At 37.0% G+C, this 13941-nt stretch overlaps 1 protein-coding gene across 3 annotated transcripts in view; it reads right to left on the bottom strand.

Moving 5' to 3' along the window:
• Window positions 1–13941, bottom strand: part of LOC128680622 (uncharacterized protein) — a 37628-nt gene that overhangs the window by 5034 nt on the left and 18653 nt on the right. For all 3 annotated transcript variants that reach the window (XM_053763896.2, XM_053763895.1, XM_053763897.2), the window contains 5 exons: window positions 4167–4322; window positions 3554–3756; window positions 2814–3000; window positions 876–997; window positions 394–570 (listed from right to left, as the gene is read on the bottom strand). In XM_053763896.2, coding sequence (XP_053619871.1) covers window positions 394–570; window positions 876–997; window positions 2814–3000; window positions 3554–3756; window positions 4167–4322 — 845 coding nt within the window. The remainder of the gene's footprint in view (window positions 1–393; window positions 571–875; window positions 998–2813; window positions 3001–3553; window positions 3757–4166; window positions 4323–13941) is intronic.

The raw sequence follows: 13941 nt of genomic DNA on the forward strand, positions 1-13941 counted from the left end.
GGTATACAATATATAGGTATACAAGTGCAAAATACTTGGGCCAATATTCATGACGTCTTGCGTAAATCGACAAATTAAATAAATAAAATAGGGAAAAAGGTTTTTGAGTAGAAGGTGCAAATCAGGACAAATTAAGGACGCCGAAGACCGTGTGAAGTGGAGAAGAAAAATGACATCTATTAATAATAATTGTAACTAATATTATAACGCATTTTAACGCGCGTGTTAAAACGTCCGGACATTACGCCACAGGAGTCATAAAAATGTTTTTTTAACCTGTTCCGTCCCACTGCTGGGCATAAGTCTCCCCCAAGTCTTTCCAAGCCGTTCTATTCGATGCCAAATCCAACCATTCCTTAAAAAATTGATAACATGGTAAAATAATTGGCTAACCTGAACAGCACCAATGATGATAGTGGCGTATGCTGAGTCGATGCCGGCGCCGGCGGCGTCAAAGATGCTGGTCATGTAAAAGAGGACAGCGTTAATGCCACTGAACTGCTGGAAGAAGACCAGCGCGCAGGAGATGTAGAACGCTTTGAAGTTGGCGCCGTGGAACACGTCCATGATCTGGGAATTTAAAACATTGATGTTAAGTAAGAGCCATGGCCCATTGCTCTGTCGAGCTACATTGCGACGACGCAATACGTTGTAGCTCCGTTGTTGTATAGGTGTTTGTATTGCGTTGATATAAGTCGACATTTCATACGATTTCTATGTTGTTCTGCGTTGATCATTGGACGGGCGTCGTGACGGGGCAATATGGCTTGGCTCTATGTAGTTATAATAAAGTTTTATATTTGAAGATTTAGAATCTATTTTCGCACTTTCTGATAAAATATCATTTTGGTAATCTGAACTGAGAATGATATTACCGTAGCAGTCTTCTCCATGGAAGCGCTAATTTCGGCAGACATCTTGTCCAACTCTGCTTGGACGCCAGCTCGGGACCTGCCTCTGATCGTCATCAGACATTCGGCTGCCGATTCTTTGTCATCTGAAAACAAACACATGGTAGAAGGTATTTATATTAGGTGTAAATGCGTTTGAATTATGTACAAACATGCGCGATTTTCTCTTAAGAATTCCATAATCACAGTTTTATATTTTGTACCACCATGCAGGCAAAAACGGCCCACCTGGTGGTAAAACACGCGCGTTTTCAAGGGTCTTTTGCCTCTGCACCCTGTAATTACACTTCTTCTCTCACCCTTCGATCCGGAACACAACAATGCAAGCACAGCAGATTTGGCAGCAGTCGGTAGAAATTATGAGAATGAGGTACATATTCAGCTTTGATCTGTGTACTAAGGTCTACCTCTGGTGACAGTGTAAAAGTTTTAAGCAAAGTACGAAGCAAATCAAATCATTTATTCAGAAATTAGACCTTCACAGATACTTTTTCACGTCATATTCTAAATTAAATGATTATCAAAGCTACAAACTACTAGCATTTCGGAACGACCATGCTGAGAAGGAATGCCGAAAGAAACTCATTCAAACAGTGTTGGTCCCTATCATGCCAGAAGGGCTTACCATTTTTTAAATATAAATTTATGTATATTTTTTTATCAGTAATATAACAATGTAATTACACAATAAAGTACATGGTCAAAAGGTATACTGTATACTGAAACATATTATGATTGTGAATGGAAAAAAAAAATATATATATATATATATATATATATATATATATATATATATATATATATATATATATATATATATATATATACGAAAATATCAAAGCGGAATATCAAATAAAAGTCCATATCTACACAACTGATGCATTTAGGCTCAGCGTCTGTTACCAGGCGACGAAGTGTTGGTACAATATTCCACTTCTACTCTCTCTTTTAGATCACAACGTTGTTTTCTCATTGCTATTTAATGTTTCAAAAATTGGCTAACAACATTGAATTCACTGATAGCGGTGCTAGTGTCGAGTCTAAGGCAAATTTGACCGTTTGTGTATGCGCTTGTGAAAGACAAAGCATTTAGTCAGAAGTGAGTCCTTACATAGGTAAGCTACAAACTACTAGCACAACCGAATGCTATAAACAAAAAGAAATAACCCAATACTTCGTCGCCGGTAGCGGCCGCTGTCGCCTGATCTGTCTTCACGATCTTCATTATTTAACAACCTTTTCTTTACTTCAAGTTTTGTGCCTGTAAGTATTTAACTTCGTCATCATTATTGGCACCTAGACGACGGCACAGTATGATAAAGAGTCTATAGTACGTTTTATGACTACATAGTATAAAACAAAGTAGCTTCCCGCTATCTGTCTGCCCCTTTATAAGTATGTTTAGATCTATAAAACTACGCAACGGATTTTGATGCTGGTTTTTTAAAAGAGTGATTCAAGAGGAATGTTTAAGGGTATGATTTATTATGGTTTTAGTTGTAGATATATATCATAATTTATGTTGAAATTGTTTAGCAACATATGCTACCTATCTAGCGTCCTCTCTGACGCGAAATGCCAACTAAAACAGATCATTTATACATCATACTCAATAGAACAGGTTTTTGGTTGGTCCGATGGGATATCTAGTCAATAGAATTGTTAAGCTGTGCCAAGATTCAACTGTTTAGTATAGTTTCCTAACGATCTGTAGCTTTTGTCGTGTTAGGCGTTATTACTTTTTCATTTATAATACCTTATTATACAACTGAAAAAACAAACAGGCACGTAACCCACCTGTTAGGAAGTGTTCACCGCAGCCTGGGGACGCCTGCAGCACCAGCGCGCCTTATCACAAGCGCGTTGCCAGCCCTGAACAAATCTTTTCACGCCGATACTTACTTTTAATCAAGTGATAAGTCGGCGACTCGGGCATAAAGAAGAAGGCGAGATCGAAGCAGATGACAAAGGCCACGCCGACGTACGCGATGACGTCATAGGAGACGAAAGGCCCAATGCCGTAGACAAGGAGGAAACCAAACGTGATGAAGAGTTGTAGGAAGGATCCTAAGGCGCCTCTCACATCGTCCTGCAAGTGATTAAGACGATGTAACCATAATTTTTTTTGAGAAAATGTATAGTCTATTCCTTCTTCTATATTTAAGTTCATATTTTGCCAGATAGGTGTTACCTACGCTACGGCTACTGCCTTATTATTGGTTAACAAAATAGCGATTAGCAGGATATTTGCAGTCGTAAAAACCCACCAATCCTAACTCGTTATCTTATTAGGAAGTCTACGTCCAAAAAGGACAGTGTAGTCCCCACATTAAAATGGCTGATGAGTTAAATGTGGCGTGTGGTTCCGCCCTAGAATGGACTACACCAAACCCTGCCGTGGATGTCGTATGTGGCGACTGGCCATAGACATATAGCCTAGGCATCTGACAGAAATAGCTGGGAATGCTATCATGAGGGCTTAAATGCAATAGGAGGGTTTATGTCAGGCAGATTGGCGGTTGTGAAATCACAGTCGAATCTTTAAAATTTAAAGATTTTTTTACATTGACCCCGGCCCTCGGGGCAACTTAGCCCCGAACGCAAGCGGGAACATGCCGAGACGATAGAACAATGATGAGTACCGTAGCGATTTCAGCGCAGTACATAGGCGATATAGTGAAGAGCATGCCGACACCGACTCCCCAGGCTATCCTGGCTGCGTAGAGGAACGCAACAGAGGTCGCTGCAGCCACCAGCACCCAGCCGACCAGGAGAGGGATGGATGAGCTCAACAGGCCCCATTTGCGGCCAACTTTAGCCGCTGCAAAACCGCCGATGAATGGTCCTGGGAGGAAGAAAAAAGGGTGAAACGGAAGAATGAGGGAATTGACATCACAATTGACGCATCACCAAAAAAAAGTCATGCAATAAACCGTTGTGGAATCGTTAGAAGCTGATCCTGGCGTCATCAGGTCATGCTTATCATAATAAATACATTTTCCATTCAAACTAACAAATTTCTGCTCAATTGGTTGAAGTTGAAAATATTCAGAATGTCGAGGCAATGTGCAAAATTAGGTGATTCAATCTGTAATAATTTATTTCGCCTGGAATGGCTAGTTCCACTTGTAATCCATAATCAAAGTGCCCGGGCATGAAATATTCTAATAAATTCAATAAATATTCTAATTAATCACTTGGTCCATAACATGTACAATGAGAACTTCCTTGGAAATGTGTCACAGGGTAACTTACCGAATATAGCGCCGACCGTAAGCAGGGATCCGATCCAGGCTTCCTGGTCTGCCGTGATGGGTTCGTCCAGAGGTGATGTGGTGACGTTGGCTAACTTCACGTTGACCGGCGACGTCCAACCCATGGAGTAGCCGGTCGAGGCGATCGCGATGTTCGCTGCAATAGATATATGCATATGTTAAACAAAAATTAAGTTACATTTTTATTTCTACGTATGCAAAATATAAGATTTTTACAAAAATTGTCAATTTATTGGTGAATACCGAATGTAAATCCGTGCAGTACTTTTTGAGTTTATCGCGTACAGAGAAACGTGGCTGAGGAATTTGTTTTATAATATGTAAGGATAGGTTCATGTACACATAAAAATTACAAAAATCAATATACAATTTTAAAAAATATTAGGGTTCTAATCATTTCAAAAACAAATGTCTTGCAGTATACCCGTGAGCTTCTTTTGTTCTTGCGCACGTAATAAAATCATGTCTATGAAATATTATATTATACTTCTTATTTATGTATTTACTCTTGTGATATTCGTCTAAACAAACGATAAACTAATTAAATACAGTTAATTTATACCAAATATAAAGCGTATTTGTGCTTGTAAGTTCTTTATGAGATAAAGAATCCAAAAATAGGAAACTTGTGTATTCTTGGCTTCCAACTATCATTTTTTTTATTAAAGAACACTGTTTATTAAGATTTAGCTAAAACAATTTCGACGTGGCAAAAAATGCCACATAACGTATGCCACGTCGACATTTTTTGGAAATAAGTATTTATAATGATAATAAGCGACTCCATCCGCGTGAATTTGCCATGGGTACTGTTTTTTTTTCATGTCCTTTTTTGTATTCTTAACTAAGTGTATGTATGCAAAATTTCAAGAAGGTCAGTCGAGAAGATAACGCTATAATAGCAAACTAGTTTTCGGTAGCCATAATGTAAAGAACAAAAATGTTGTCAAGTGCGAGTCGGACTTGTAATGACGAATTGACACTATTTAACCACCGATTTATATATTGCTAGTTGCGCCCCGGGGCTTTGCTCCCATGGGAATTTCAGGATAAAAAGTACACTATTAGTTATTCCAAGTTGTATTCTACAACATATATAACAATCGGTCCAGTAGATTTTGCGTGAAACAGTAACAAACATACATACATCCTCACAAACTTTCGCATCGCGGACATAGAACCAAGACGAGTTAGCGTGTTACAAAGACTTGACGAATAGACACTAAAACACTTGATGAAAATCTACACCTGAGTAGTCAATCACGACTTGCCGAATAAGAAATAAATTCAGCGGTTAAAAACGCTTGACTAATCATAATCACTTCATAATCACAATAGGTACTACGGCAATAAAAAATACAATAAATTGTGTATGTACTAATATTTGTCTACAATATTATTTCAAAGATTACTTTTTTAACAATTATACACAACACAAGTTAAATACGAACACCGTAATTAAACAGAAAAAGTGTTTGGTAAGGCTTAGTTAGACAAATTTCAACGTGGCATTTACTGATATGATTTGATATTTATTTAATGCCACGTCATTCATCATCAATATTACAAGGATTAAAATATGTAATTACTTAATTGTTTCTGCAAGCGAATATTTTTATGAATTATTAAGTAGTTTAACCGCGGCTTTTCCCGTGTCAATTTCACACGAGGAATGTACGTTTTTCCGGAATGAATAGCCTGTCCTTCTCCTTAATCTTTACTATGTGTTCAGGAAGAATTGTTGTGTACATAAAGCTTGAAGAGGTAACAAACAAAGATACATATTTTCATATTTATATATTAGGATACTGAAAAATGAGTACTAAGCCACATAATGCGAAACAACAAACATGCGAACTTCTTCAATTTATCATACAAGGCAAGATCCAAGCAGAAGGACGCCTGGACGAAAAAGAATTTCGTGGCTGAGAAATTTACGCCAATGGTACAACAAAAGTACGCCATCTTTGTTCTGAGCAGCCGTTTTAAAGACACAGATCGTATTGATGATTGCCGACCTTAAATGTAGATGACACTGAAAGAAGATACTAAAAAATGGACACGCCTCTCGCAAATGTCGTGGAAAATACACATATCAAAATATTTTGATTTTTTTTAATTATTACAAAACTATTTTCGTCCGTTGAAGGATCAACGGCGAACATCGTAGAAATTTTATGGAGTTTCGATGTACATGTGAACATCTAAATCTAAAACAACCGAGCACCACGAAGCTGCAACGTGCTGCATCGTGGCTATGGCACATGTCCCTTAATAGATTGATCACCGAGTTATTTGCTATGTATGTATTGTTGATCAGTGATTGACCAGGACAAACTGGCGCGTTCATCCACGGATATTAAAATGGTTATTTGATAATATCACTATAAATTTCCTCGCAATAAAAGTGAAAAGTAGTGTTTATGTTTATACCTACCTCGATTTAAATTAGTATACAAAAAAGTTTTAATGTTTTTGAAGTGAAAACTTCTTTAGCGGCGGACGCGTTGTGCATTTTTTGTGATGGGTAAACAATGTTAAACTCGCGTCAGGACACGTAAGTAGTAAAGAAAATACACAACAAATTCAAGTTTTCACTTCTGCCAGAGTGCAATCCATAGATAAAAGAAATAGATATGGTGCAATCCGTTTTTTTCCAATATCATAGTGAAACTGATGATCGCGTTTCGTGTAGTTTCAAGCGCCCTCATTGGTATTTGCCATTGCCTATAAAAATGGAAACGTACACAGGTGGAACTAGGCAAACGAATTAGAATACTGACTTATGAGTTTGTAAGCTCTAGGAGAAATACTACTGGCAGACAGGCACACATATAGCCTTCAGTTACATTGACTTTAGGTAATTGATTTGTGCGTATTTTAATTAACCCCCGACGGAAAAAGAGGGGTGTCATAAGTTTAACCGCAAAATGTTTCTGTCTGTCTGTGTACGTGACACCGTTAGCTCATCAACCGATGAACCGATTTGGATGCGGTTTTTTTTTATTTGATACCTAATTTTTATATGCGTTGGTTATATTTTGCTCTTAATAGGGCCACTCGATATCTTTCCGTGGATGTCGTGCGAGGCGACTAAGGGACATTAGCCTTGGCAGCTAATAGGCAACAATAGCATACCCAAGGAGGATCGACGTCAGGCAAGCGGCCGGTTGTGATATCACAGTCGAACCTACAAAATTTTACGGAGTTTTTTTTATGCTGAGTCTTACATATACGCCATGGTAATATTTAGTATTCAAATATTATGAAACTTTTGTTATAATTATGATGTTTAATCTACATCACTGAGAACAATGAAACTGTATGTTTGAATAGCGACAGACAGACACTTATTGTTAGCATAGTGATAGTGTAAATATTTAATGCCTAAAATATTATAAGTTCTTATTGTAATTCATACTAATATTATTTTGACGGCCTCCGTGGCGCAGTGGTAAAATGCTTGCCTCTGAACCGAGAGGTCCCGGGTTTGATCCCCGTCGGGTCATGATGAAAAATCTTTTCTTTTATGATTGGCCCGGGACTTGGATGTTTATCTATACAATGTATTTGTTATAAATATAATATCGTTGAATTAGTTAGTATCCATAACACAAGTCTCGAACTTACTTTGGGGCTAGCTCAATCTGTGTGATTTCTTCTAATATATATTATATATAGCTTATATCCGCGGCTTCGCCCGCGTTTTTTCGTGCGGCCGCTCATCATCATTATCACTATCACTATGAAACAAAGTCGCTTATCGCTGTCTGTCTGTCTCTACCTATGCTTGAATCATTAAAACTACGCAACGGATTTTGTTGTGAGTTTTTAAAATATTTATTTCTTTTTGAGGAAGGTTTATGTATATCAATGATGGGTTTTACCCGAGCGAAGCCAGGTTAAAAAGCGTTCAAAGTAAGCATTTAAGACAAACAGAAATCAAAACCAATGTCCTAACCTGACTTTACTCAAATATCCTGTAGGATTTGAACCTACGATTATTGAAGTGGGCTGGCTAGCAGGCAAGGCCAGAGGAAGTGATCAAATGAACTAGAGTAACAAATGACCTCTGATTAGAGTGACTAAAAGCTAGAGCGCGCATGCGGTTTGACGTGTTCAAAACGATTATATGCATGCTATTGGTCAAACAACTTTGGATTTGCTTTCACTTAGAAAGGGCCCAGACAAGAGGCCTAACTGCGGAAAATAATCCTCGACGGAAGTAATTAAGAAGTAAGTAACTTTGGATGCCAAAAACCGTATAAATGTGAGAAGAACAAGTAGCAATGATTGATTCCGACGCTTAACGGTTGAGGAAGCAACCGGAAAAATGCTAATGGGAAAGGGAGACGTTGGAGCGCGTAAGTCTGCGGTGTTGCAATAATATGTCATTGGCATAACATTTTAGATGACCTCCGTGGCGTGGCCTGGAGGTCCTGAAATTGATTCCAAAAATATTTTCAATAGTTCTAGATGTGCTGTGCCCCGTTTCTGTGTTTGTAGTCATCGCACACGCGATACAAGCTTAGCACGCTTAGTGTGGGTCGTTTAGTGTTGTACTTATATTGAATAAGATAGCATGGTAACAGTACCTAGGTATATGTAACGGATTAGCGCGGGCTCTACTATGTGCTGACTCTATAGCCATCAGATAATAGAACTGAGACCACGCTTCATCTTAATCTTGACTCAAGTCATTGATGTCAGGCCATAATAGAAGAATTCTTTTATTCACTAGTTGTTACCCGTGGCACCTTCTTTGTGTGAATTTACATATGAAGAATACCCTTAGTAAGTTCAGTAGGACGAGAGTAATGGGAATTAAATTATTAATATTAATAGCTGCGCCCCGGGGTTCTCTCCCGTGGGAATTTCTGGATAAAAAGTACTCTATGTGTTATTCCAGGTTATTTTCTATCCGTGTACCAAATTTTATAACAATCGGTCCAGTCGTGAAGAGGACAAACAAACTTACTTTCGCATTTATAATATTAGTTGGGATTATAATTTAATATTAGTTAATAGGGTTGTTTTCCCAAGACAATTTGTATTTATCACAATTTATATGACCAATATTTTCTTATCAACGCGTTTTACCGGTTGTGTTCGGTGCTGTGATGCCGCGAAGCCCGAGAGTAAAGAAAATGTATCTCAGACGAATAATCAAAATTTAAAGGTTAATTTTTTTTTTTGATTAGCTGTGATTTTACTACCGGCCGCCTAACTGACATCAACCTTAGGAATGTCATTGTTGCCTATCAGCTATGCAATGGCGTGGCAAGTTGGAGTGGTCCGATTCTAGGGCGGAACCACATGTCATATTTCAACACAAGCATGCCAAGTACGTCGATCGGAAACAGATGTATAAAAACAACTTATCTAACAATGCCACGTGTTTTCTCGCAATTATTCGGATGGCGGCGTTTTAAATGTGGTGATAATGGTCCTCTTCCACCGCGGGGACAACGTGACTTCGAACTTGAACTGATGTGTGTGTGATGGAGTATATAAATAAATTTATCAAATAAAACTTGATGGATAACCCAGTGTAGTGCTCGAACTAACTGATCATAGGTCCCCAAGCTGATGTGCCAAAATTAAATTTAAATTTTCGAGAATGGACAGAATATGTATAGTTCGGTCCGTGTTCATCATCATACCTGTTACATGAGGATTTATCAACAGGTATAACCATTGAGGAGTACCCTTGTTACTCATTGGGAGACAATCCTTGCGCCACAATCTAGTGATGCACGACATAATAATAATGTATTGTCATAGAATCTGAAGCGAAGTAAAAATTTCAACTTTGTTGGACAAGCGGAAATAGGTGAAATTTAACTTGCAACATAAATGAATAATTACAGACAAACACACGTAAAGCGTGTAAAAATACAAATATTTTGTACCTAACAATAGACATTTGTTCTAAATCAAGGCCATAGTCATAGGCCAATCAGTCTGAATTTCCTGTGAAACTAAGAACACCGCGTCGCTTGACTCACTCCCCTGTTTCAGAATTAACATTAAAATAAGTTATAATAATAATAATGACCTCAAGAACGATAGGAATAATTAAAATGGGAAACTTTTGTCAACACGACGACAAAGATAAACGAGATTACAATTATTATATTCAGAAGCAATATTAAATGAATGTATATACAAAAAGCAAATACAAATGTATTGTATAAAGGGCTTCAGAGGAATGGACAACAAAAAGGAAGTAATCTCACTTCACAATTTGTGAATGACTGATTGAATCACATTTTGTTCTTTTATACAGCAATTGATGGTCGGTACAACGAGTTTAAATGCGTGTCTACATATATTATATCTGATTTAGTAAAGGTGACCGTCGGTTCATCGTCCTTATGACAGATTGCGTGGGAAAATAAACAAAGATTCAAACACGTAATTTAAACGGAGTCTTTATTAATCTAAGATATCAAAATGGATATCCAATATTCGTATGTAAGTGTAGTTCATATTTTATAATATTATGTGGTTTTTGCGTGAATGATAAGATAATTTTTACGTGGGGCATTTAGAGAAAGTTACTAAATTAAAAAAGGTAAGTACTACTAATTTGATCGATTTAGCTACGGTTTACTGTGACAGATTTGCGACTTATCAACCCATAGGTTAACAATTTTAATACTTTAATCTTTTATAATTTTGAAAACCATTATATTTAACATAATACCTATATAACATAATACATACTTTAATTAATCTTTTATCGAATACTAAGTATTAAGATGCCCGAGACTGCGACGTTACTGATGATTTTATTTGATTTGTATAAAAATGACAGATTTATTGGACGAACGAAGTCGCAGGTAAAGTCGGTAATAAAAGTCGCGTGCCAAACGATGCGCGTCGTGTAGTTGTTACCAAAATAGAGATGCGATTGAATGAACTCGCCTGTTTCCGAGATGACTATGCAAGTAGTTTCGTCTCGTGAGACTCATTTCGAGGAAACTATGTGAAACCAAAAAAATATCGAATGAATGATCTTCATGATGATGATGACGATGTCCCGGATAGACAGGGGCGTAGGTTCAATTCCCGCTCGATTCCAAATTTTTTTTTATCTCATTGTTATTTTTAAAATTGAATCGTCTTAATGCGTTAAACATGGTCCATTTGTATTTTACAAAAGGTACATTTTCCTAGGTAGGTATCACATGTTTAGTGGTCACGTTACTGACATGCTAGAGAAAACATTCATAAATTACTAAACTCCAAATTAAAAAAAAAAAACATATTAAAATAACACAATACCATGGAATTAGTAAGCGTTGTACGGAGTTACTACTAATTCCATGTGAAATACCGCTTCTTTAGCCATTGTGATTCAGTACAATACGAAGAACTAAGTAGGTAGATGCGCCCGGGCTTAGGCTTCGCTCCCGTGGGAATTTCGGGATAAAAAGTGCCCTGTCTTTTATTCCAGGTTATAATCATTTGGGTGTACCAAATTTCATAATCCGTGAAGTAGATTTTGCGGGAAAGAGTAAAAAAAACACACATTACAACACTAACATCCTCACAAAGTTTCGCATTTATAATATTAATAGGACATACAAAGTAGTCTTAACTATATGGACGACCGACGAGAGTGACCGAAAGATTTCTATACAACTAAATTGGCTGATTTCATACAAAGTGGCATGTGATGAGGGACAAAAGGTCTCAGCACTCTGTCTATTTTAAATATGAACATCTTTTTTGTATGAGCGAAATTAAAGATATCATATGTCTGTCTATACCTTTCTCTGTCTACGAGAACATAAGATTTGATTGCGAAGTTTTACAGATAAATCAGAGTACCTACCTAATTAAAACAAAATGATAAAAAAGATTATGTCTACCGAGAAGTTCGTGAGAAAATTTCCGCACGTTGTGGTTGGTCACAATAGATAATCAGACACATGACATGTATTTTTTTTTTACAAACAAATTGCTAAGAACTATTTCATCTGTGAGCCTCTATTCTATTACGATACGAGACTATTACACGAATATTTTTGTTATATTCATACATTTTAAGTACTTGTATTTTTAATATCTTTTTAACCCTCGACTACAGAAGGAGTTTAAGTTTAACGTGTCTGTGTATCTGTATGTCTGTCCTTGGAAATTAGCAGCCAAAGGGGTGAACCGATTTTGATCAAGTTTTTTTATTTGAAAGATAATTAAACCGAGAGTGTTCTTAGCTTTTTTAGCTATGTTCAGCCGTTTGGAAATCGGCAGCTCTTTTCTAGCAGATGAAATAGTAGTTTAATTTTTATTATTGTTTTGATTTTTAAAGCACCATCCATTTTGATTTGCCCTTCTTCTGTTTAATCCTAAGGTTTGACTAGCAGATAATGCCTATTAAATTAAGTCTTTTATTGTTTAAACAAATACAAAGAATATTTGCGACAAGCACAACCTGTAAAATTATTACTTCTGTAAAATGTGTTTTTCACCACTGTAAAATGAGATTTTCATGTTGAAATTATCCAGTCCAGTACATTATAATAATTTACAAAAAATGTGTGATTCCGCCCTACATTAGGACCACTCCACAGCCTGCTGTGTCGTACGAGGCGACTAAGGGACTACTCGGATGATAGGCAACAATAGCTTTCCCAAGGAGGGTTGACGTCAGGCAGGCGGCCGGTTGTAAAATCACAGCCGAATCTTCAAAATTTCAATGTCTATTTGCAGACCTCGGGCTCCGCGACTTCACCTCTAACGTAACAAGGAACATGAGAGAGAATAATTTACAAAACAGTTATTTTGGGCAGAACACGTGAAAATTCTGCAATATATCTCGCCGAAGGTCAAGTCATTAACAAATGCATTTAGTCTAGTTTTGATAAACGCAGTATTGATTTAATGCATCTCATGGTCACAAAACGAAAGTACAGATCTGTTATCAAATCACATTATATGTTATCAAGGATAATGTTGTTGATAAAAGAGCAACCTAATTTTTGTAACCAGTTCAAGTATTTTTTACAAAAATGTAATTTTTGATACAAGCTTTTATTGTCGTCAGAGAGATCTTATGTGCCAACTCCTAAACGGTTGAGGAGTTCCATCGTTTAGAGCCGATCCGGGCTGCACCATCAGGCCATGTTTATCATAATAATGTATTGTGCATGGAAACTGAAGCGACGTGGGAAATTTCAACTCTGTATGTCAACTGGAAGTAGGAGAAATCCAACTTGCAAGATTTGATTACAGACAACGGGACAGGTGAAACTGAATAAAAGCTTGTAAAAAAGATGTTTTTAATAAGATTTTAGATACCTAGAAAAGTAATTAGGTAAGAATAGAGAAAAGAACTTTCGCGTGTAGTTCCGCGCTCTAGAATTTATATATATATTTTTTACGATGATACCCGGGCTTCGCGGCGTCGCAGCCCTTAATGTAACCGGGATGACAGAGAGAGAGTTTTTATTTGTAAATCCGAGATGTTTCATCTGTAAATCCGCATTTTATTGAAGATTGATCCGATAACACAGACATGTTTGTTTACATTTCCTGGTCAGTTGTGTTGTGTCAAACTTAGTTATGGTTTTCATTCAACATACCTATGGCACTTGGCACGGAAAATTCTAACATTTCACTTACTTAACGCAACGTGCGGAAAATTGATTATAAATTGAACATATTATTTATATTTTTAAATAATCATTTGGATGGAATTTGATGTGGATGTAGGTATATGTTACGGCTAAACGCCGAAGTGCAGC

This window comes from Plodia interpunctella, chromosome 24 (genome assembly GCF_027563975.2).
Source record: "Plodia interpunctella isolate USDA-ARS_2022_Savannah chromosome 24, ilPloInte3.2, whole genome shotgun sequence".
Lineage (NCBI taxonomy): Eukaryota > Metazoa > Arthropoda > Insecta > Lepidoptera > Pyralidae > Plodia > Plodia interpunctella.